This window comes from Garra rufa, chromosome 15 (genome assembly GCF_049309525.1).
Source record: "Garra rufa chromosome 15, GarRuf1.0, whole genome shotgun sequence".
Taxonomy (NCBI): Eukaryota; Metazoa; Chordata; class Actinopteri; order Cypriniformes; family Cyprinidae; genus Garra; species Garra rufa.
In genome coordinates, this window is record NC_133375.1 from 11,515,450 (window position 1) to 11,540,673 (window position 25,224).

The 25,224-nt window shown below is 34.3% G+C and overlaps 2 protein-coding genes across 4 annotated transcripts in view; one reads left to right on the forward strand and one right to left on the reverse strand.

Annotated features, from left to right (window-relative positions):
* Window positions 1–12,347, forward strand: part of golga1 (golgin A1) — a 31,128-nt gene extending 18,781 nt beyond the window's left edge. For all 3 annotated transcript variants that reach the window (XM_073818990.1, XM_073818991.1, XM_073818992.1), the window contains 6 exons: window positions 1,574–1,734; window positions 1,841–1,996; window positions 2,089–2,148; window positions 2,224–2,490; window positions 6,934–7,020; window positions 10,802–12,347. In XM_073818990.1, the coding sequence (XP_073675091.1) occupies window positions 1,574–1,734; window positions 1,841–1,996; window positions 2,089–2,148; window positions 2,224–2,490; window positions 6,934–7,020; window positions 10,802–10,879 (809 nt within the window). In that variant the 3' untranslated portion in view covers window positions 10,880–12,347. The remainder of the gene's footprint in view (window positions 1–1,573; window positions 1,735–1,840; window positions 1,997–2,088; window positions 2,149–2,223; window positions 2,491–6,933; window positions 7,021–10,801) is intronic.
* A 5,636-nt stretch (window positions 12,348–17,983) lies between these two features.
* arpc5la (actin related protein 2/3 complex, subunit 5-like, a) lies at window positions 17,984–24,521 on the reverse strand. The gene is made up of 4 exons (XM_073819510.1): window positions 24,146–24,521; window positions 20,985–21,056; window positions 18,676–18,852; window positions 17,984–18,591 (listed from the first exon to the last, which is right to left on the reverse strand). Exons 1-4 carry the CDS (start codon window positions 24,284–24,286, stop codon window positions 18,529–18,531), a joined length of 453 nt encoding a protein of 150 aa, XP_073675611.1. The 5' UTR covers window positions 24,287–24,521; the 3' UTR covers window positions 17,984–18,528.
* Between the last annotated feature and the right edge of the window lie 703 nt (window positions 24,522–25,224).

Genomic DNA, 25,224 nt, shown 5'->3' on the forward strand with positions numbered 1-25,224 from the left:
CTTGTGTTGGATGCAGGCGTTTTTCCCCACAGAATTGGTCTACTTTTAAACTGTTGCCATGGGTTGTGTTTCCCCCAGTTATTTAAAGGTTTTAAATATTGCAGAAATTAAATTTCAATAAAAAATATTTTATGTTTTGTTGTACACTGTTAAGTAAGATCTTTAGGTTTTTTCAAAATAAATATTTTGAGAATCCATAATACTCTCCCATGTCTCTTTTTGATAAGGATACCTACCATTTACTTATTATATTATAAAAATATTAACTTTATTCACATACTAAAGGGACAGGACAGGCTACTCCTCCCAAAATGTACCAAAAAAAAGTAATACCGTGATATTATACCGTCACCGTTCAAAAGATGAAAAATACAGTGATATTAATTTTAGGTCATATCGCCCACCCCTACTACTAGTCAAAGTTTTTGAACATTTTTAATGTTTTTTAAAGAAGTCTCTTCTGCTCACCAAGCCTGCATTTATTTGACCCAAAGTACAGCAAAAACAGTAAAAATTTTGAAGTATTTTTACTATTTAAAATAACTGTTTTGTATTTGAATATATTTTAAAATGTAATTTATTCCTGTGATTTCAAAGCTGAATTTTTAACATCATTATTTCAGTCACATGATCCTTTATGAGTCATTCTAATATTTTGGTTTGCTGCTCAAAAGACATTTATTATTATTATGTTGAAAACAGCTGAGCAGATTCAGGTTTCTTTGAAGTTCAGAAGAACAGCATTTATCTGAAATAAAAATCCTTTGTAAAAAGAATCTTTTGTATAAATGTCTTTATCACTTTTGATCAATTAAAAACATCCTTGCTAAATAAACGTATACTGTATAAAAATTATACTGACTCCAAGCTTTTGGTATTGTATATAATGTTACAAAAGCTTTTTATTTCAGATAAATGCTGATCTTTGGAACTTTCTATTCTTCAAAGAATCTTGAAAAAAAAAAAAATGTTTCTTGCAAATCAGCATATTAGAATGATTCCTGAAGGATCATGTGACACTGAAGACTGGAGTACTAATGCTAAAAATTCAGCTTTGATCACAGCAAATAAATTACATTACAAAATATATTTAAATATTAAACCAGTTATTTTAAATAGTAAAAATATTACAGAATTGTACTGTTTTTGCTGTACATTGGATCTAATAAATGCAGGTTTGGTGAGCAGAAGAGACTTCTTTAAAAAAAACATTAAAAATGTTATTGTTCAAAAACTTAGTGTATAAAAATAACTGATTTAAAATGTTAAAAAATATATATAATAGTGTTTCAGTAACACTAGTTAAAAGCCCTGTAATAACCTTATATATATATATATTATAAAAAAAGGTTATACATCAATTTTAAGTTTATTCAGTAACTGCTTTGACTGATTCAGTGATTTGATTCAATCAAAGATTTGTTACAATGATAACTTAAGAGCTGAGTCTTTTTGCGCAATGTATTAAAAGAACCTACTTCAACACTGTAGATTAAATCCAGTGATTCAAGAAACCTTTCTTTGTTTCATAATGGTTCACATTAAAAACCGTCTGTTTCTTATTGTGTGTCAGAGCTGCAGGCGGCCCGTAGCAGTCTGTCTACTCTGCAGGCTGAGTGTGAGTCCCGTCGTTTGGAGGCTGAGGAGCGAGAGCGAGAACACAACTCTCAACTGATGTCGCTGCAGCAAGAAGTCCTCACAAAAACACAACAACTCTCTTCTTACCAGTCACGGGTTAGTGTGTCTCTTACCTACCTGAGCATTGAACATCTCAGCTGCCTGTTGCTGTTAGTAACCAATTTAATGTTTTTGTATTTTCCTGTTTCTTTTTGTGTAACAGGTGTCTGATCTCGAGAGTGAGGTGTTGAGTTTAACAGCACAGGCGCATGCAGACGAGTGTGACGGTGAGCAGAACGGGACGGTTACTGTAAGTGATCTTGACCAGTTACAAAAGGTCAATAAAGACTTGGAACAACAACTAGCTGAAAAGAACAAGGTGAGAGCAAAAAAAACCCAGTGAAATAGAGTCGATTGTTAAACAAAATCACATGTATTTAGATTTAAATATATTTGTTTTATTTTTTTCAGACAATAAAGCAGCTACAGCAGAGGCTTGCAGAACTAAAGAGGACATTACAGAAAGAGCTGGTGCGTGTGTTTATTCAGAAGCATTATGTCAGTGTCAGCTGTCAATGAACATTTCCTCACCTTTTTATGCAACAGAAACTGAAGCCAGATCCTGATTCTGAGACCAGGGAGAGACTCCAGGAAAACAGGCAGGAGAGATCAGCTGATAAGACAGTGTCAGAAACACAGATGCCCACCACAGCTCCAACCCTTGCCCCAGGACTCACCCAAATCCCAGGCCCACCTCCCATCACCGCCAACACCACAGTCACTAACAGTTCAGACCTCACTGACACAAGAGAGATCAACTTTGAGTACCTCAAACACGTGGTGCTGAAGTTCATGTCATCCAGAGAGGCAGAGGTGAGGGCTCGATCCGTATCTGACCTGTTTGCTACACTGGAGTAATGTAATTAATGTGGCACTATTACTGCTGTTCATTCTTGGAGTTAGAAGAACAAACTCGTAGAAATCAGAATCCAGTCATAAAAATTAACTGTATAACGCAGAATGTCACGGAATTTGCCAAATTTAGGAAACTAAAAGTAGGTCAGTACGCTTAAATCAACCTGACATTGACTATTGTCTGAATATTAAGTTGCAAAAGGACTATTTAAATATGAATCGTGCATTTTCTGTGTCTGTGTGAATGAGTGGCACAGATGTGCGGTTTTGTTTACTACACATACTAAAACACAAACCACCTGCAGTGTTTTATCCTCTGCCACCTCAATATACGAATACATGAACATAATCTCTAGAACTGCTCTGAGAGCAGTGTTGCCAAGTCTGCAGTTTTCCTGTGGAATTGGACTACTTTAACATTGTTGCTGTGGGTTGTTTTTCATGTCCGTGGGTTGAAGCAACCCCAATAACTTGTTATGTAGCCCATTGAATGTGATTTGTTTCTTTTTTTTTTTTTTACCAGGGGAACCCCGCCAAAAAACATGTATTTTACCCCCAGAACGGAATGCAATTGGGCTAATTTTGAGTAACGATTTGGCGGGTTTTGTTGTGAAAACCTGGCAACCCTGTCTGAGGGTCACTTCATGAGCATTGTACCGCTTCTTTTGAGAAAAACTATTGTTATATGCAAACAGAAACAAAGATCTTCACAGCAGCCCATCAAAATAAAAGTTTGGTTTAACTTTGACAGAAAAACATTACTTATAAAAGAAAATCACATAAAATGATTAAAACACTTTTTAAAGGTCCCATATTGTACACATTTCTGGAGGTTTATTTAAGTTGTTGATGTCCTTAAGAATATATATTTGCGGTATAAGTGCCAAAATCCATCTCAATATATTTTTACAGCTCCTTTTTTAGGTCGATTTTGGCCCATCTAATTAATATTCATGAGCCTCTCTTCTGATTGGCCTGTTGTTTTCTGAGTGACGCACAGCCAGGCCAATCACAGGTAACTACGTCATGTATGCTTTAAGCGAGCTCAGAGCAATAGAGAGAGCCTAGCCTGCTGATACTCAACAGGATATTTCAGAATGATCATTAATGTTTTTTCTTTTTCAAACACCGAATGCAGTAAGCTACATAACTGTTGCTTTAGTAAAGCCCCTTTCACAATGCGCGCTGATTCTGGAAAATTACGGGAACGAGCGCTGTGTGAACAAAAGCCAGAACCATAAAGGCAGTGTTGTAGTGATGATGCACGTTACCCTGCGACTCTTCACGACGAAAACATACGTGCAAAGTGGAATGAAGCGGCGATCGGGCAGAGCCAGCTCCGCACTATCAGCGCTGAAGCACAGTTTGTTCAGGTTAGTTTCAGTTTAGTGAAACGTACGCATCGCATTACATCTCACATCCAAACGTCACATGTCTTTATGGGTTGTGTGTAAAGCAAGCACAGATTCCGGAAAACAACTGTGAATGAACCAAATTAAACAACTCCGGAACAAATCATGGGACACATTATCCGTGTATTTACCGGAATCGCTGTGTGAAAGAGGCTGAAGTTGACGTGCCACTGGTCTCTTATATTCACGTTGTTCTGAAGCCTGTGCAATGATGTAGTTTCGACATCTATCGACTGAACAGGGTTTTCTAGATTAGTTTCCGTGTTGTTGTTGCTTAGCAATGTTATGGACGCGATGTTGTCTGGGTTTGACAAAAGGAGGGTGGGACGTGATTGGTGCTCAGGGTGGTGACTGAAGGCGGTGACTGAGTAGATCGGACGTCACATCGTTACGGAAGTCACAGCTGCTCGTGAAAATGAACAGCTATTTTAAGCAGGCTGTGTGCAGTTTACTGTGGATTTACTGTTTTGAAACTCATATGGTTGTTACATAGCCCCTAGACCTCAGTTATCATGAAAAAAGCCAGGAAATTTCGATTTTGACAATATGGGACCTTTAAGGAATATTTACCAGAAAATAGTAAATACACACCACAGTATTTATGAAAAATAAATAAACAAATAATAATAATAATATATTTTTTATAAAATTAATTAGAGATGCATTTGATTATTAAAATTTAATGAAACTATTACAATGGAAAAAATAATGGAATGGAAAACACAAAATTGTGTTAAAAATTATTTGAGGAAACTGAATTTAAGGACAAAAACAAATGTATTTCATAGGGCCTTAAAAATGTACACTACCAGTCAAAAGTTTTTGAACAGTAAGATTTTTTTTTTTTAAAAGGCTCACAAAGCCTGCATTTATTTGACCCATAATACAGCAAAAACAGTAATATTGTAAAATATATAGAAATATTGTGAAATTATAGAAATTAATACTTTTATTTAACAAGGTTGCTTTAAATTGATCAAAAGTGATTATAAAGACATTTATAATGCAAATTTATAATTTATAATTACAAAAGCTTTTATTTCAGATAAATGCTGTATTTATCAAAGAAACTCTCAGCTGTTCTCAACATAATAATAATAATAAATGTTTTTTTTTTTTTTTTTTTCAAATCAGAATATTAGAATGATTTCTGAAGGATCATGTGACTGGAGTAATGATGCTAAAAATTCAGCATTGAAATCACAGAAATAAATTAAAATGTAAAATATATTTAAATAGAAAGCTGTTATTTTAAATAGTAAAATTATTTCAAAATTGTACTGTTTTTGCTGTACTTTAGATCAAATAATTGTATGCTTGGTGAGTAGAAGAGACCACTTTAAAAAACATAAAAAATCTTACTGTTCAAAAGACTTTTGACTGGTAGTGTAATTTGTTTAATAAATTGCTGTTAAATTGTGTATATTTCATGATTTCAATTAATTAGACATGCTTTTTAATTAATATTTATAATTTAACCATTAAAACAGAGTTTAGAAAAATTAAAACTGAAAAAATGAATTTGGAAAAATAAAATGGTTTTATTTGGTTTTATAATATATTTATTTCCCATAAACCTTTAGTTTGTAACCTGGCAGATAATTAAGTGAAGAGGAAAAAAATCAACATATACTACCGTTTAAAAAGTTTCAGCTCAGTTAGATTTTCTTTCCAAAGAAATTAAAAGAATTGTTAACCTAGAAACGAATGTTTGCTAAAAATGTACACACCTTTGGGCCATCTAAGATATAGATAAGTTTTTTCCTCTGCAGTGAATGGGTGCCGTCAGAATAAGAGTCCAAACAGATGATAAAACATCATAAAATCCACAAGTAATCCACACGACTTCAGTCAATTAACGTCTTTTAAACAAATAAATAATTTTTAAATAAAAATACTGCTAATACTGCTTTTTTTTCAGTACAAAGGCAAGCAAAAATATGCATAGATCAAGTATCGATTGCAAGTTAAAAGTCCAAAACAGTTCTAAACAAATATGTCTGTGCATTTTGATGTGCAAGGATATGTGTTATTATGAATATGTACTTATATTTTGTCCAGAAGTGATGGATTAAAGTTAAAACACCTTAATGGATTTGCAGCTTTTCACTTCACAAACTGGAGTTTGGATTGCTTGTGGATAATTGTGATGTTTTTATCAGCTGTTTGGACTCTCATTCTGACGGCACCCATTCATTGCAGAGGATCCATTAGTGAGCAAGTGATGCAATCCTAAATTCCACTAGATCTGTTCAGATAAAAGAAAAAACTTTAAACTATACCATAAATACTTTTATTTAGCAAGCACTGCAAAAAAGCTTTTCTTACTTAGATTTTTTTTGTCTCGTTTCCAGCCAAAATATCTAAACATTCTTAAATCAAGAAGGATTTTCTAGACACGTAAAAACAGGTCAAAATTAAGTGAGTTTTTGCTTAGAACAAGCAAAATAATCTGCCAATGGGGTAAGAAGAATAATCTTATTTCAAACAGAAAACAAGATTTTTTTTTTACCCAATTGGCAGATTATTTTGCTCGCTTTAAGCAAACATGCACTTAATTTTGACTTGTTTTTATGTGTCTAGAAAAGTCTAGAATTTTTTGATATTTTGGCTGGAAACGAGACAAAAAAAATCTAAGAAAAGCATTTTTTGCAGTGAGGACACTTTAAATAGATTTTTAACTGTATCGCAGTATTACTGTTTTAGTGTATTAATGATCAAAGAAAAGCAGCCTTTATGAGCATATAAGACTTCTACCACTGACAAGACTCTTTCAAACAGTAGTGTATCAGATTATTGGAGCCACGGTGTCCTTTAAAAGATTTTCTGGTACATTATTTACCCTAATTTACTTTTCAATACAAACCAGTTGTATACAAACACCAGAGAGTCCTCTGCTAACTCTTGACTATAGCAGCATAAGTGATGCTTTTATGAATGCTCCCATGAGAGGTTACCTCTCTCTAAGTCTCTCTGCTTCTCTTTTCAGGCTTTCCAGCTCATCAGAGCCGTTTCTGTACTTCTACATTTCTCAAAAGAAGAGGAGGACATGCTCAAACAGACACTGGAGTACAAGGTGTGTGAAAAAAACACATGTTTTCTTGCATTCTTCTGTAGCCTCATCACACCCAGCAGTGTCTCCTCCGCATCCGCGAGCTAACTAGGCCACACTGCTAGGGTGGCTAACAATGTGGGTCAGGATATCTGGCTCACCGCTCCGAGTCAAACCATTAGCACTCAGTGACACGGTCAGGAATAGCAGCTGGCAGGTATTTATAGCTCACCCCAGCAGCGCTGGAAATCACGGCATATCTCTGTGCTACATTACGCTCACCGCCTCAGTCCCTGCCGCCCCGTTTCAGAGCTACCCTGTGGTCTATGCGGGGGATTTGTGGAAAAAGTTGATTGTTTTATTACAGAAGTTTAACCTTATTTGAAATGGGGTTAAATGTCACTAGGGATGCACGTGTTATCAGTTTTTTTAAAAGGATCATAATAACAGAATATTTAGGATTTATTATTTTATCTTCTCCTTTCTGAGATATTTCAAAAGTGAAATGGGTATTTATCACTTCTACTGTAGACTTATTATTTGACATAGATTTTAATTAATTTCAAGCATCTAAAAATTGTAGATTGAAGCTGTTGTGTTGCTACTGTGGGTCGTCTTGTCAAAATATCTGCTTGTCATATTAGTTACAGGCCAAAACATGACTATAATCAATGAAATAATCAGTTATTAGCATCAAAATGGAATATTTATTGATTTAAGTTTAATAATTGTTGTTAATAAAACATTAATAAAGTCATAAAGTCTCTTAATAGGAGTAGTATTAACAATTAAATTAATCATTTTATTAACATTAACACACCTTTATTATGATAATTTACTGAGTGTATTTACAGTTAATTACTCAGAAGAATGTTTTTTGTAATCACAATGTTGAATTTAAACTGTAATGTACAGTCGTGGCCAAAAGTTTTGAGAATTACATAAATATTGGAAATTGGAAAAGTTGCTGCTTAAGTTTTTATAATAGCAATTTGCATATACTCCAGAATGTTATGAAGAGTGATCAGATGAATTGCATAGTCCTTCTTTGCCATGAAAATGAACTTAATCCCGAAAAAAACTTTCCACTGCATTTCATTGCTGTCATTAAAGGACCTGCTGAGATCATTTCAGTAATCGTCTTGTTAACTCAGGTGAGAATGTTGACGAGCACAAGGCTGGAGATCATTATGTCAGGCTGATTGGGTTAGAATGGCAGACTTGACATGTTAAAAGGAGGGTGATGCTTGAAATCATTGTTCTTCCATTGTTAACCATGGTGACCTGCAAAGAAACGCGTGCAGCCTGCATTGCATTGCATTGCGTTGCATAAAAATGGCTTCACAGGCAAGGATATTGTGGCTACTAAGATTGCACCTAAATCAACAATTTATAGGATCATCAAGAACTTCAAGGAAAGAGTTTCAATTCTTGTTAAGAAGACTTCAGGGCGTCCAAGAAAGTCCAGCAAGCGCCAGGATCGTCTCCTAAAGAGGATTCGGCTGCGGGATCGGAGTGCCACCAGTGCAGAGCTTGCTCAGGAATGGCAGCAGGCAGGTGTGAGCGCATCTGAACGCACAGTGAGGCCAAGACTTTTGGAAGATGGCCTGGTGTCAAGAAGGGCAGCAAAGAAGCCACTTCTCTCCAAAAAAAACCATCAGGGACAGATTGATCTTCTGCAAAAAGTATGGAGAATGGACTGCTGAGGACTGGGGCAAAGTCATATTCTCCGATGAAGCCTCTTTCCGATTGTTTGGGGCATCTGGAAAAAGGCTTGTCCGGAGAAGAAAAGGTGAGCGCTACCATCAGTCCTGTGTCATGCCAACAGTAAAGCATCCTGAGACCATTCATGTGTGGGGTTGCTTCTCATCCAAGGGAGTGGGCTCACTCACAATTTTGCCCAAAAACACAGCCATGAATAAAGAATGGTACCAAAACACCCTCCAACAGCAACTTCTTCCAACAATCCAACAACAGTTTGGTGAAGAACAATGCATTTTCCAGCACGATGGAGCACCGTGCCATAAGGCAAAAGTGATAACTAAGTGGCTCGGGGACCAAAACGTTGAAATTTTGGGTCCATGGCCTGGAAATTCCCCAGATCTTAATCCCATTGAGAACTTGTGGTCAATCCTCAAGAGGCGGGTGGACAAACAAAAACCCACTAATTCTGACAAACTCCAAGAAGTGATTATGAAAGAATGGGTTGCTATCAGTCAGGATTTGGCCCAGAAGTTGATTGAGAGCATGCCCAGTCCAATTGCAGAGGTCCTGTAAAAGAAGAACCAACACTGCAAATACTGACTCTTTGCATAAATGTCATGTAATTGTGGATAAAAGCCTTTGAAACGTATGAAGTGCTTGTAATTATATTTCAGTACATCACAGAAACAACTGAAACAAAGATCTAAAAGCAGTTGAGCAGCAAACTTTGTGAAAACTAATATTTGTGTCATTCTCAAAACATTTGGCCACGACTGTACAGTAAGATTTTTTTTTTGTATTAGAAAAGTCTCGTACTAAACAAGGCTGCAATTATTTGTCAAAAATGCAGTAAAATGGCAATATTGTGAAATACTATATTTTAAAATAACTATTTTTTTATTTAAATATTTTTAAAATGTACTTTATTTCTTTGATGGCAAAGGTGATTTTCAGCATCATTACTCCAATACATTGTGGTGCTCAGTTTTTTTTTTTTGCACTTTTATTAATGTAATGTTAAAAACATTTGTGCTGCTCAGTTTTTATTATTATTTTTTTTTTTCTCCAGGATTCTTTGAATAGGAAGTGCAAAATATATTTGAAAGAAATCTTTTGGAGCATTATAAATCTTTACTGTCACTTTTGATAAATTTATTCAGTGCTTGCTGAATTAAAGTATCAATTTATTACTCATGAAAATATTTAATTATTTATTTAATATTGTTTATTTAAAGTACTGTGAACTACAACTGTTTTATTATTAAAAAAATATATATATTCATTTCTTTGAGGGGAAAATAAATAAATAAATAGATTGTACTGACAAAAAAAAATACAAAAAATTAATTAATAAATGCATAGACTGTACCGACCCCAAACTTTTAAATGGTAGTGTTAAAACACATCTTCGTGGTTTTTATTTTTTAGAAATATTTTTTTAATGTTTATTATAAAGTGTGAACTACAACTGTTTTGTTGTTTAAAAAAAAAAATGTATTTGGGAAAATTAAATAAATAAATAGATACCCCAAACTATTAAATGGTATTATATATATATATATATATATATATATATATATATATATATATATATATATATATATATATATATGAAACTTAAATGAGCAAAGAATAAAGTGTTTCCAAGACATCTTCATGCTTTTAATTTTTATAAATAATATATTTATTATTTATTATAAATGGTATTTATTCTATATTGTTTATTTTAAATACTGTGAACTACAACTGTTTTATTTTATTTTTTTCATTTAATTTCTTTGGGAAAAATAAATATTTTTTTATTGTTTATTAAAAATGGTATTTATTCTATAGTGTTTATTTTAAATACTGTGAACTACAACTGTTTTATTTTATTTTTTTCATTTAATTTATTTGGGAAAAATAAATAATTAAATTTTTATAAATATTATATTTTTGTTTATTATAAATGGTATTCATTCTATTTTGTTTATTTACAAATTTACAAAAAATGTACCAACATTTCTATAGCAGTGTATTCCTCGTCACATCTTGTGCACTGATAGAATGTGTTTGAATGATAGAAACACTGTTTGAATCTAATGTTTCATATGTGTTTCAGATGTCGTGGTTTGGATCCAAGCCCTCACCCAAAGGGATCATACGGCCTTCCATCTCAGGAACCTCAAGTTGGAGTTGAGAGACAAATACTCAGAGGCAACAAAAGTAAAAGAGGGAACAGGAAATGCTCTCGGTAGAAAAACTACCGACATCTGAATGGAGCAATTGCCGACTCCGCAGTTTGGATCCCTGCCTCGACAGTTCCTATGTAGCTCATGCCCTTTAAACAACGGGACACAAAAACAACTCTGTCCAATTTTCACTAAAATATTGCAGGGACTGGAAACAAATGCTTTAAGAACATCATCTTTTCTTGACTGGCGAAATTCATCTTTTAAGTTATGGTTAAGTGGCGTCATCCATCTCGCTCATACTTCATCTGCTTCTAGAAAACTGCTGTTTCCAAGATCCTTCAACTGGAAAAGGATGAAAAACGAATCTAATTTTCATTTCCTTTTTTGTAACTCCAATCTGAACTCACAGTTGGGCAAATCATATTCGCCGTTTCATTTCACTGCTTATGAAGAATAAACGGCGTGCTTTTTCCTCCAATACTGGACGTTAGTGAAAATCAGGAATGGGATGTCATAAACTATCATGATTTTGAATATGTGAAAGCATTTTACTTTAATCTGCCTTGTTTGTGTGTAAATTACAGTTAAGTACATTCCATACAAGTATTTATATATGAATACCTGTATATAAGTGAGAAGAGGATTTATAAATCAGTGGATGCATAACTTATGTTTCTGTTTTCGCTTATCATACTCATGCATTAGCCTCCGAAACTGTTCATATGAGTGTGTATGTATATGTGTGTGAGATTCTTCACTGTGGGCTTGAAACTGTATTATAGAGGCATATATGCACAGACTGAGGAAACAAGCATGCATGCCTTATATCGAATGCTTTGATTGTACTTTGGTTTCGAGTGTATACTAAAGCATTCGAGTACACTTGAAGCCTTAACGTTCAAGGCTAACTGCATTTGTATTTCTCTGAGAACATGTCGATAGAAACATCTTTCCTTCGTTTTTATCTGCGAAAACAAGTGTTTTGCTGTCAGAACAATGTAATTTTGTGTGTTTTAACACTTTGAGGCCACATCAGCACTAAGGTTAACACTCTGAAAAATGACAGACTCTTCTGGTGTAAATATAGCTGAATATAGAGATTTGAACATCTCTGCAGGATGCTTAACGTGTTTCCTGTTTTTAGAAAAAGAAACCCAAAGATTTCTGTTTTATGTAAAGACTGGAATTACAAAGCTTGAATCGGTCAATTCAGAGAATTTGTTTTGCCGTAAATGAAGGTTTTCTGGAAAAAGCAGATAAGTGGCCTGCGTATGAACCGCTTAGGAATGAGATTTCTATTGAAAGATCCAAAATGCACTTTTCTACAACTGTATTCATGTTACGATACTGTAGCCGTCACAGTATCCATTTGCCTCTGCTTTCAGCGAAATACCACTACATCCTTACTTTGGTTTCACTTCATGGTATGTCAGGAATATCAAAACTTGATCAAATTAAAATCTTTCTCAGTGATTTTGTCTGAAGATGCATTTTTGTGCTTCTGTGTGGTTAGCAGTGCTGACTTCAGTGCTTTTGTTCTAACAGTGGATCTGAAAGTGATGAGACAAAGCTTTTCTGAATCGCTGTAATGCAGAACTAACATAAGATCAATAATCTGAAGACTGAGTAATGAAAATGTAGGGGATAGTTCAGACAAAAATGAAAATTCTGTCATTAATTACTCACCCTCAGCTGTAAGGCCTTGGATAATTAAAGGAATAGTTCACTTTTAGAGAAAAAAGGAAATTATGTTTTTTTGAGGAAAACATTTCAGGATTTCTCTTCATATAATGGACTAATACGGTGCCCCCGAGTTTGAACTTACAAAATACGATCACAGCCGAGGAAAGAAGAGTCTTATCTAGCAAAACGAAATTCACAATCTTATTACTTTTTAACCTCAAATGCTCGTCATATCTAGCTATGTGTGTACTAAAGATTAAAAAGTATATAAATTGTAAATGTTTTTTTGAAAATAACCAATCGTTTCGCTAGAGAAGACCCTTCTTCCTCGGCTGGGATCATTTAGAGCCCTTTGAAACTGCGTTTAAACTGCATTTTGGAAGTTCAAACTCGGGGGCACCATAGAAGTCCATTAGAGAAATCCTGAAATGTTTTCCTCAAAAAACCACTTCTTTACGACTGAAGAAAGAAAGACAGGAACATCTTGGATGACAAGGGGGTGAGTACATTATCTGTAAATTTTTGTTCTGAAAGTGAACTACTCCTTTAAGGATATTTTTGATAAACTATGAGAGCTTTTTGACCCTGCATAGACAGCAACGCAACTGACACAATCAAGGGCCAGAGAGGTATCAAAATATTTTAATTTGTGTTCTGAGGATGAACGAAGATCTTAGGGGTTTGGAAATACAGCTTCCAGCCCCCAAAAAACAAAAAAAACAAAAACAAAAACAGAAAATGTACTTACCCCATTGTATTTCTTTCTTCAGACGTAAAGAAATTGTTTTCTGAGGGAAAAAATTAGGAAATTACCTCTGTATAGTGGACTTCTATGTTGGCCGCGAGTTTGAACGTTCAAAACGCAGCTTCAAAGGGCTCTAAACAGTCCCAGTCGAGGAAGAAGGGTCTTATCTAGCGAAACAATCGGTCATTTTCAAAACAAACAATTCATATATTTTTTAACCTCAAACGCTTGTCTCGTCTATGTCTGCGTGAACTCTGTGTATTCCAGTTCAATACAGTTAGTGTGTCGAAAAACTCCCATCTTGTGTTCTTCCCCAACTTCAAAATCGTTCTATATCGCTGCAAAAGTACCGACCCAGTGTTTACAAAGTGAACATGTAAAGAATGTTAATGAAATATGCAATTTTCCTGTTGCAAGTATGTCCTTTTCTTCTATACAACACTTGTATTGTGTTAGCTTCATTAAGAAAGACACCGAACACTTGTATTGTATACGTTTTATTGAAAGTAGTTTATTAAGAAAGACACCACACACTTGTATTGTATACGTTTTATTGAAAGCAGTTTATTAAGAAAAACACCATACTTGTTGTTTTAAAGCATTTATTAAGAAAAGGTTTATAACATGTACTAGCAAGAACATAGCTAGGAAACAAACATGTATTAGAAAGAGCTTTGCTAAAAAAGAATGACCAAGAGGAATTCAAATGTTACCGTCGAGTGTTCTGTAGTAGACAGGCGTAGAGTGAAGAAGAGGAGAAGAATCCGGAGAAGAAAGAATGCGAAGATGTAGAGAGGTTATATAGGTACTTTCTTAGGGGATTTCCAAAAACTCATGGTATCTCAGGACATTGGAATGCACCTGCTGGGTATAAAAGGCTGAAGTACGAAGAGGACATCAGATGCTGGTTCTGTAACAGCTTCTCCGGTGCCAGACGACCTCCATTGAAGTCTTCGAACGACTAAGATAGCAATTTATTTTCTTTTATATTTCTTTATTTTATATATTAGTATTTGTATGTAAAATATATAACCTATAGACAATAAAATTATACTTTATTATAACCAAGAAGCCTGCCTGCCAAAAGACTCTGATTGATAGACTTGAACAGACCACGGAGGAGTCTTCTGAAGCCTGTGGTGTGAGTATGAAAATTACTTATACGATAGGGCAGATTCGACTATCTTTACCTAACCTGAGAATAAACAAAATAAGGTAGAAGGTGTAGGAAATTGAGCACCGCAAAACAAGAAGAACAAACGTCCATCAAAAAAAAGGGTAAAACAGCGATGTAGAATGATTTTGAAGTTGAAGAAGAAAATGAGATGGGAGTTTTTCGACATACCCTAACTGTATTTACCCGGACTACGCATGTGCACCGCAGAGACGAGACAATACGAGCATTTGACAAAAATGACCAATGGTTTCGCTAAAACCCTTCTTCCTCGGCTGGGATCGTTTAGAGCCCTTTAAAGCTTTGTTTAAACTACATTTTTGATGGGCATAATAGAACTCATGGGCATAATAGAAGTCTACTATATGGAGACAATTCCTGAGATGTTTTCCTCAAGAAACAATTTCTTATCGATTGAAGAAAGAAAGGCATGAACATCTTAGTTCTGGAAGTGAACTAATTGAATAGCTCTGTTCCCAAATACTAGAATATGGAAATAACTTGTACCAGACCTTCTGATCACACCACAAAATAGTGACGTTCTTCATCAGTGTTTTTGTGTTGTTTTCTAGTCCAAATGTCAAAATATTCTTAAATCAAGATCCATTTATTTGAGAAGAAAAAAAATGATCAAAATGATTTCAACAAGCAAACGCCTGCCAATGAGCTCAGAAAAAAAGCTTTCATATCCCACTGACAGATATTTGTTCTTGTTTTAAGCATATGCTCTTAATTTTGGTTAGTTTGTCAGAGAACAAGACTAAATGTCTTCATTTTTCATCTCAAGTAAATGTATCTTGATTTAAGGATGTTTACAGGCTGTTTGATTTGGGGAAAATACTGGGTTTTTTTTACTGTTACTATTACTTTTTCTGGACAGATAGGTTAAAAGGATGTTATGAAATTTGGCACATAGTTAGAGGATAGTCTCAACATTAACCACAGCAACTTTAGAGGCTCTAGATCAAATTCTCTATCGCCACCAACAGGCCAAATTTGCACTCATGTTTCTGCTAATAACCTTTGAAGCATAAGGTCTAAAACAGAGGAGTTGCTAGACCTAAAGCTCTACTGGGGCACAGGCCCCCCGTTACTCATATCACTACAATAAAAATAAAAAAACGTGTTGTAGTTAAATACACAGAATTGTTGATCCACAAAATTGGATCAAATCATCTTCACAGCATTCTGACGAAAAGTTATGAGAAGCTTTTTGATATACCAAACTTCGTAAAAGTTTTCGTAAAAGGTGTTAACGAATTTGTGCAAAAATGGTTATTAGGCTAAATTTCTGCAATGCTTCGGTGGATTCTGACCAAACTTGGTATGTTATAACAAGCATGACCATGAGTAGTTTCAGCACAGAACCACCTACTGGTCATATGATATAAAATATTGACATTTCTGCTTATAACTTCTGACCAGTTTGGCCAAAAATCATTTTGATCTTGATTTGCAACAGCACACCAAATAGAAATTTTCAATGTCAATGTCAGTCTTTGTGGGCATCGCCTTTTTGTCGTAAAATGCTGTATCAGCAAATGTCTCCAAACCTGTTCCTGGAGAGCTACCATACTCAATCCTAATCAAACACACCTGAACCAGTTAATCAAGGTGTTCAGGGCTACTTAATTACAGACAGGTGTGTTAAAGCAGGGTTGGAACATACAGTCAAGCTTGAAATTATTCATACCCCTGGCAAATTTTTGCTTAAAGTTACTTTTATTCAACCAGCAAGTTTTTTTTTTTTTTTGACCGGAAATGACACAGGCTTCTCCCAAAAGATGATAAGACGATGTATAAGAGGCATCATTGTGGAAAAAAAAAATTTCTCATCTTTTATTTACATTTGAACAAAAAGTGGCATGTCCAAAATTATTCATACCCTTTGCAAACTGTCACAGTCTATGGGAAAATCCATTATACCATATACCATTTGGAATATACCATTCCAAATAGTCCACGCTGTTCTAAAGCATCCTAATTAGCCTGATTCATTGGGAACAGCTGTTTTAATCAACTCAACAGGTGAAAAACAGAAGTTCTCTGCTGTTGGTTTGTGGACAGTCATGGCAAAGACAAAGGAGCTCACTGAGGACCTGCGGATGTGCATTGTGGCTGCTCACAAGTCAGGAAAGGGCTATAAGACCATATCTAAATGTTTTTAGCTCTAGTTCCAAGTTCTAGTGGCTACAGTGCAAAGTATTATTTTAAAAAAAGGACGTGGTCTGAAGCAAAAAGTGACACCTGTGCTGGCCAGGAGGATAATGAGAGAGGTAAAAAAAAGAAAAAGAAAAAAAGAATCCAAGGATCACCACCAAGGCCATCCTGATGAATCTGAGCTCTGCTGGTGGCAACATCTCAAGGCAGACAGTCCAACAGACACTGTACACCACTGGGTTCCATGGAAGCAGACCAAGGAGGACACCACTTCTCCAGATAAGGCACACAAAAGCCCGCTTGGCCTTTGCAAATGTTCATCTGGACAAAGAAGAAGACTTCTGGTCTTCTGTTTTATGGTCAGACAAAACAAAAATTGAATTGTTTGGCCACAATGATGTAGCCTTCATTTGGCATAAAAAGAAGAAGCCTTCAACCCTAAGAACACCATCCCCACTGTCAAACATGGTGGTGGGAACCTAATGTTTTGGGGGTGTTTTTCAGCCGGTGGACCAGGGAACCTAATCACAGTAAACAGCACCATGAAAAAGGAGCAATACATCAAAATTCTCAACAACAACATCAGGCAGTCTGCAGAGAAACTTGGACATTTCAGCAGGACAATGACCCAAAACACACCGCAAAAGTGGTAAAGAAATGGTTATCAGACAGAAACATTAACATTTTTCAGTGGCCCAGCCAGAGTCCTGACTTAAATCCAATTGAGAATCTGTGGAGGGAGCTAAAGATCAGGGTGGTGGCAAGGAGACCCTCCAACCTGAAAGAGTAGGAGCTCATCGTTAAAGATGAATGGCCAAAAATACCAGCGGAGACATGCAAAAAGCTGGTCAGCAATTATAGGAAGGGTTTGATTGCTGTAATAGCCAATAAAGGCTTTTCTATTGATTATTGAGAAGGGTATAAATAATTTTGGACCTGCCACTTTTTTGTTCAAATGTAAATAAAAGATGAGTAATATTTTTTCCACAATGATGCCTCTTGTACATCGTCTTATTATCTTCTGGGAGACGTCTGTGTCGTTTCTAATCAAAAAAAAAAAAAAAACCTTGCTGGATGAATAAAAATAACTTTAAGTCAGACTTTGCCAGGGGTATGAATAATTTCAGGCTTGACTGTAAGTCTGCAGGATGGTAGTTCTCCAGGAGCAGGGTTAAAGAAACCCTTGTCTTTTCTGTTTTCATTTAGGTTTTTGTCGTGTATATTTAATTTTCTTGTCAGTTTATTTTTAGTTAAGTACATCAAGTTAAACAGATTTTTTTTTTTTTAAATGTTAATTAGCTGAAATAAAAGTTTGAATTTTTAAAAAATAATTTAAGTATACATAAGAAAAGAAATACACTCTTAATGTTCTTTATTGCACCAGGCACTTCACAATAACCCTCCCAACCTGACCCCACACTATGATTTGAACCATAAATTCACCACCTAAATACTATATATTAAACATCATCCTCTTTCTGTACAATAAGAAAAAATGAGAACCAGAACTAAAGAAATGAGAACTACACATCCGAGAGTGCCAACTAAGTAAAACGAGCAAATACAAGTTTCATATTCGTCACAGTATTTCTTGCCCTGAAACTGCAGCTCAGGGCTTAGACAGCAGAGTCTCATCACGAGACTCATCATCCTTCTGTCGCACAACCGTTCACCTTCATTGGTTGAGAATCGTGTCTTCTGTAACAACATATTGAAGAATCAATAATTTACATTAAATATCATACAATATCTCTTGTTACTGAGTGAAATAATCAGTTGAGCATAAGTGGTTTTCCCTCGGATTCGGTTGAGTAGTGAGAGAGGAACTTGTCCGTGTCTAAGAAAGAGAAACAAATCCCGTGGCTGGTTATCTCTCGATTTCTTTCAGCTCCTCAGACAGATTTTCTCGCAGTCAGCACCCGTACGATAGACCCCAGACCCCCCACGGCGAAAGCCTGAGCGAGAAGACAAGAATAGAAATAGATGTGTGAAATGAAAAGCAGACTCAAGAGATCAAGTCTCTTTTTTCCAAGACAGACCTTTTCGTGCCACTGGAGCAGGATGGCGCTGCTGTTATCTGAGGGCTTCTCGAAGCCTCTGTAGATGTACTTCATCAGCAGGTCCACTCCGTTCTTGTCCAGAGACTTCACGGCTGGCTCGATATCGCTGCTCTTGAATGCAGTCAGCACTCGTAACACCACCGCCTGTGCCCGCTCCTGAGAGAGGAGGTGGAGGAGCAAGAAACAAGTGTAGGTGGTGTAAAAGACGAACACTCATCCAAAAGAGAATGTTTATATGTACTCAATAGACTGTTTAAATGCATAATAACTAGTGATGCACCAAAATATATTTTATACAAAACACAGAAACCGAAATGAAAGTTTTTATTGAGCCAAGAAGCTGAAGAAGTTTCAAAAAATTAATTTGGGGTAACTATTAACTCAGGTTCTCAGAAGATGAATTAAAACAGTTGTGGTAATGTTCTTAAGCAACAAGCTGCCTCTTGTTGCTTCAGTCAAACAAATTTTACATATTGCTACTCCAGCATCATTTAAATGCATCAACACTGTCGACATGTTTACCTGCTAATTCAATGCAGTCCAAAAACAATTTTAGCCAAAAATAGAATAGCATTTATTTTGTGACAATATAAACTATCATTTAGTTTGTGGTCAGTAAATTTTTCTTTTATTTTTTCTTTTTTCTTTAAAGAAATGAATACATTTATTCACCAAGGATGTGTTAAATTGACATAAAGTGATAGCAAAGACTTAAATTGTAATTTTTTTTAAACTTTTTATTCATCTAAGAAAAAAAAGGATTCAATGCCGTCCAAAACTATTTTAGCCAAAAACAATTAGAAGCTTTTATGGCTGTTGATTACCAAAAAATCTAATTTTATTAAATTAAATTAAAAAGGCCTAATTTTCTTAATATTATTATAAGAGTTTCTTATGCTCATCAAGGCTGCATTAATTTAATCAAAAATTCAGAAAAAAACTGTAATTTTTTTATTTATTTAATTTTTTTATTTTAAAGAAATTAATACATTTATTCACCAAGGATGTGTTAAATTGATGAAAACCTATAGCAAAGACATTGTTAAATAAAATAATTTAAAAAGCCTAATTTTCTTAATAATAATGATAATAATAATAATAATAATAATAATAATATACTGCTGTTTTTAATGTTTTTTTATGTTTCTTATGCTTATCAAGGCTGCATTAATTTGATAAATTCTGAAAAAAACACAGTATTTTTTTTTTTAAGAAATTACTACTTTTATTCACCAAGGATATGTTAAATTGATAAAAACTGATAGCAATGACTTATAATGTTAGAAAACATTTCTATTTGAAATGAATGCTGTAATCTTTTACTTTTATATATCAAAGAATTCTACAAAAAAAAGTATCACATTTTCAAAAAATAAAAATAAAAGTAATAAATCAGCATATTAGAATGATTTCTCAAGGAACATGTGACACTGAAGACTGGAGTGATAGCTGATGAAAATTCAGCTTTGCAACACAGGAATAAATTATATTTTAAAATATATTAAAATAAAAAAATATTTTAAAGTGTAATAATATTTCACAATATTTTATCAAGTAGATGCAGCATTTATGAGCAAAAGAAACTTCTTTAAAGTAGAAATTACACATTTTACTGATCCTTTTGAACGGTATATATATATATATATATAAAATAATACATTTTAAAATAATACTTTTTTTTTTCAAAATAAAATAATTTTTTTTATCAAGTTAGGACAAGACACCTACAATAAGGTTAAGCGTATAATGTTACAAAAGCAATTACATTAATTCTGCTGAAACCAAATGTAGTTTCTGTGAAAAAGAATATCCCATGTATAATTTAAGCTCAATTAACAGCTTTTGTGGCATTATGTAGATTACCAAAAAAAAGGCTACTTCTTTCTTACCCCACCTCAAAAAAAGTCAGTATGTTGTAACACACACTGTTAATGCACTCATACATTTATATAATAAAACGTAATACTTCGTGGATAACTGAGTATGTTAATGATTACAAATTGGCCCCGTTCACTTCCATTGTCTGAGCCTCAGCATAGCCCAGATTGTTTTTTTTAAGAGAAGTGGTAATTATTCTTGTGGTAATCAACATTCTTGTTGTAATAAACCACACAGAGCGCTGAATTTCACACCCCTCGAGGTCAATCAACAACACATTTCAGACACATGAGGACATGATGTCATGGCTGTGACAACCTGTTGTGCACAAATGGGGCCGCTAATAACAGTGTTCTGGAACATCTGAAAGCAATACATCAAACTGTCTGAGTAACAGAACTGGCTCTTACTTTCACTGCTGGATTCTTGGAGTTGATTGGTGGATTCCTCAAGGCGATCTGAAATGCTGTCATCATGTCCCCTGTGCATCACACTTAGTTAAGGAAAGCAGACCAACCAGTCTGTCACTCCCAAAAACCCTGAAGAGCATTCTTTAGATGTGGAGTACATCTAATTTTTGGTGCAATTAAAATTTGGGAAAGTAGTTTACAAAGAAGTAGATTGTCTCACTGGCTGTTTACGTATGCAATTTTTTCAGTGTTATATGCAGAGACAACTAAAAATAAATCATTTACAGGTTGATTTCTTGGAAAAGTGTCAACAGTTTCTTTGTGGCATATAAAAACATTGTTCTGTTTAATCATCCTGAACAGCCCCAAACAATAACACTTACTTTGGGATGGGACTACACTACCAGTCAAAAGTTTTTGAACACCATGATTTCTGATGTTTTTTAAAGAAGTCTCTTCTGCTCACCAAGCCTGCTTTTATTTGATCTAAAAAACGGCGAAAGCAGTAAATTTGAAATATTTTTACTTTTTAAAATAAGTGTTTTCTATTTGAATATATTTTAAAATTGTCATTTATTCCTGTGATCAAAGCTACATTTTCAGCATCATTACTCCAGCCTTCAGTGTCACATGATCCTTCAGAAATCATTCTAATATGCTGAGTTGATGTTCAAGAAACTATCATCATCAATATTTAAAACAGTCGAGAACATTTTTTCAGGATTCTTTGATGAATAGAAAGATGCAAAGATCAGCATTTATCTGAAATTAAAAGCTTCTGTAACGATTTACACGCAACCATTCAAAAGCTTAGAGTCTCTGGGAAAGAAATTAATACTTTTACTTAGCAAGAATGCTTTAGGTAATCAAATGTGATTGTAAAGACATGAATAATGTTACAAAAGATTTCTATTTCAGACAAACGCTGTTCTTCTGAACTTTCTATTCCTCAAAGAAACCTGAAAAAAATTCTACTCAGCTGTTTTCAACATTATAATAATAAAAAAATGTCTTTTGAGTGGCAAATATTAGATATTAGAACGATTTCTGAAGGATCATGTGACTGGAGTAATGATGCTAAAAATTCAGCTTCGAAATCACAGGAATAAATTACATTTTAAAATATATTCAAATAGAAAACAGTTATTTTAAATAGTACACATATTTCTAAATTTTACATTTTTTGCTGTACTTTGGATCAAAAACTAGAATAGTCCATAGAGTAGTCCACCCTGGTTCATTTTTTTTTCTTAAATGTATTGAGATGTATACATCATCTAAAAGCTGAATAAATAAGCTTTCCATTGATGTGAAAAAAATCGACAAAACCGAGAAAATCGCCTTTGAAGTGGTTCAAATGAAGTTCTTAGAAATGCATATTACTAATCAAAAATTACGTTTTGATATATTTACGGTAGGAAATTTACTAAATATTTTCATGGAACATGATCTTTACTTAACATCTAAATGAATTTTGGCATAAAAGAAAAATCGATAATTTTGACCCATACAATGTATTTTTGGCTATTGCTACAAATATATCTGTGCTACTTACTTATGACTAGTTTTGTGATCCAGGGTCACATGCTGATGAGAAACATGCAATTCATATTCATGCAAATCATATTAGTGGAGATGTCAGAGCTCTTTAAAGCTCCTCCAATCTGAAAATGTGCCTCTGAGCACCAAAAATGGATCATTCCAGTCACAACCGCTGATGACCTGATTAAATAACCGTCATTCACGCACAGTTGGGAGAAAAGAGGGGGAGTTTTTTTTCTTTGAAATGAAATAATTGTTTACTGATTTGGAATCTCTGGTGTGTCACTTAAAAATATAACCAAAGACTATATATCACATGTCAAAACTGCATGACCTTGTCATGTTCAAGGTTATTCAAATGATGTAATAATAACTAAAATTTCAGTGGCACCAAAAGTAATCAAAAAAGTGCCTTAAAATAAGTATTCTCAGTCAGTGTGGTAACACAACAGCACTTAAAGATATAACATTTAAATTTACAGCTTAAAATAACTTAATAATTGATCTATAACAGCTAAAAACAAAACTAAAGCTAAAATAAATATTTGGAAAAAATGTAAATAATCAGAGTGACAACTTTCTAAAACTTAAAAAATAAAACAAAATATAATAATATTTATATAAGTAAATATTAATAGATATACCTTATCAGGCATCGATAGATTTATGTTTTTTAAAGAAGTCTCTTGCATTTATTTGATCCAAAGTACAGCAAAAACTGTAAAATTTTGAATTTTTTTTTACCATTTAAAATAACTGTTTTCTATTTGAATATATATTAAAATGTAATTTATGAATGTGGTTTTAAAGCTCCATTTTTAACATCAAAAAACATTTATTATTATTATTATTATGTTGAAAACAACCGAGTATAATTTTTTTCAGGTTTCTTTGAATAGAAAGTTCAGAAGAATAGCATTTATCTGAAATAGAAATCTTTTGTAACATCATAAATGTCTTTATCATCACTTTTAATCAATCTGATCAATCAGCCATCTTAAATATTGATAATAATGCTGTTCTTTTAAACATTTTATTCTAAGAATCCTAGCTTTGATCACAAAAATAAATTACATTTTAAAATATATTCAAATAGAACAAAGTTATTTCAAATAGTAAAAATGTTTCAAAGTTGTACTGTTTCTGCTGTGCTTAGGATCAAATAAATGAAGCCTTGGTGAGCAGAAGAGACTTCTTTAAAAAGCATTAAAAATCTTACTGTTCAAAAACTTTTGACTGGCAGTGTAACATTAAATATCTAAAACAGAAAGTCACCAGCAGCACTAATAACTTCATTAAAAAAAAATGTTATATTAAAAACAAGAACAAAACAGTAATAATTTGGAATTACAGTTAACTGCCAATTTAGTCACCGGACAGCATTTCTGAACATCACAGGGATACAGATGTCTCGATAGGGAGCTCAATGTGGTTTAAGACACAACCTGTGTGTTAATAATGAATGAGGTACATCTAAACTAGGACAAGGTTGTTTTTTTGGGTGACCTTAAGAAAGCTGAACTTACTCCTGGCATGTTTAACAGAGATGATAAATAAGATCCGTCGGTATAATCGATCATGACAGCAGCAGCAGCAGCGCTGGTCTGATCTGAAGGATATTGCCTGATGAGATCGTCCACCTCACACGCGTCCGGTCCCTGCTGCTCGCCCGCCTCGTCCTGGTCGTCCACGAATTTATTCTCGTCGTATTCGTCGATGTCGACTCCCCGGAATCGTGAGGACAGGGTGTTTTTCGCCATGAGGAGGAGCAGCGGCTTCAATCAATCATGCGAGTCCGGGAATGTGCGATAATGGGACCGATCTGCAGCCGCGCGGATGCGAGTGTGTCTCCGCTTCCCTCAGTGCCGAGAGCCGAAGGCACGCAGCGCCGTTAGTGGGTTCATCTGTCAGCGGGAAGGTGCGGCTGTTACCTCTCCCACAGCGAGAGCATCTCCACACATTCCTGCAGAGCGGACAAAAATCCCGACTGGAGCCGGAAACGGAATTACCGACCATGGTTACGCTGTCACACGGTGTTTCCGTTTCCTGTGATGCAACCATGGAATCTGCAGCTTACTGTATATTAATGTATGTGGCATGTTTTGGAAAGATTTAAGCTTAATATTTCATATACCTGTGAATTTTGTGGTCAAGAAAAAGAAAATATTTTGCATCCTTTTTTTTTCATTGTATTTACTCAATATTATTTTGGAAAGATATGGAATTCTATATTAACAGAAAAATTGAATGTATGATTGAAATTTGTATATTTGCTTTTTCATGTCATGCGACACTAAAAACTGGAGTAATGATGGTAAAAAAAACAGCTTTGCAATTACAGAAATAAATTTTATTTTAAAATACAGTACAGACCAAAAGTTTGGACACACCTTCTCATTCAAATGAATGAGAAGGTGTGTCCAAACTTTTGGTCTGTACTGTATATTTTTCTGTTTGTTAAAGTTTTTATTCTACATTTGTGCAGTTTTCAGTGGGTTAGTGATATTTTTTAAATATATATAAATGAATAAATAAATATATTTTAAATGGGTTTTTATACAAAAACTGCTTTTTCATGTAAAATTCACTTTATAAAAGACCCACATTTCTAACTTTAATTCATGGGGATAACATGGATAATTTCAAATGGTTTAGTGTAAGATTTTTGCCCATCTTTTGGAAAATCCAGTTTTAAAAG

Excerpts from the sequence above, each read along its gene's own strand:
- arpc5la (XM_073819510.1), bottom strand. The coding sequence starts at position 24,286 with ATGGCGAAAAACACCCTGTCCTCACGATTCCGGGGAGTCGACATCGAC. Across the intron at positions 21,057-24,145 it reads TGGACGATCTCATCAGGCAA|GGGGACATGATGACAGCATT; the intron begins TATCCTTCAGAT and ends GTGTGATGCACA. Across the intron at positions 18,853-20,984 it reads CCAAGAATCCAGCAGTGAAA|GAGCGGGCACAGGCGGTGGT; the intron begins GTAAGAGCCAGT and ends CTCCTCTCTCAG.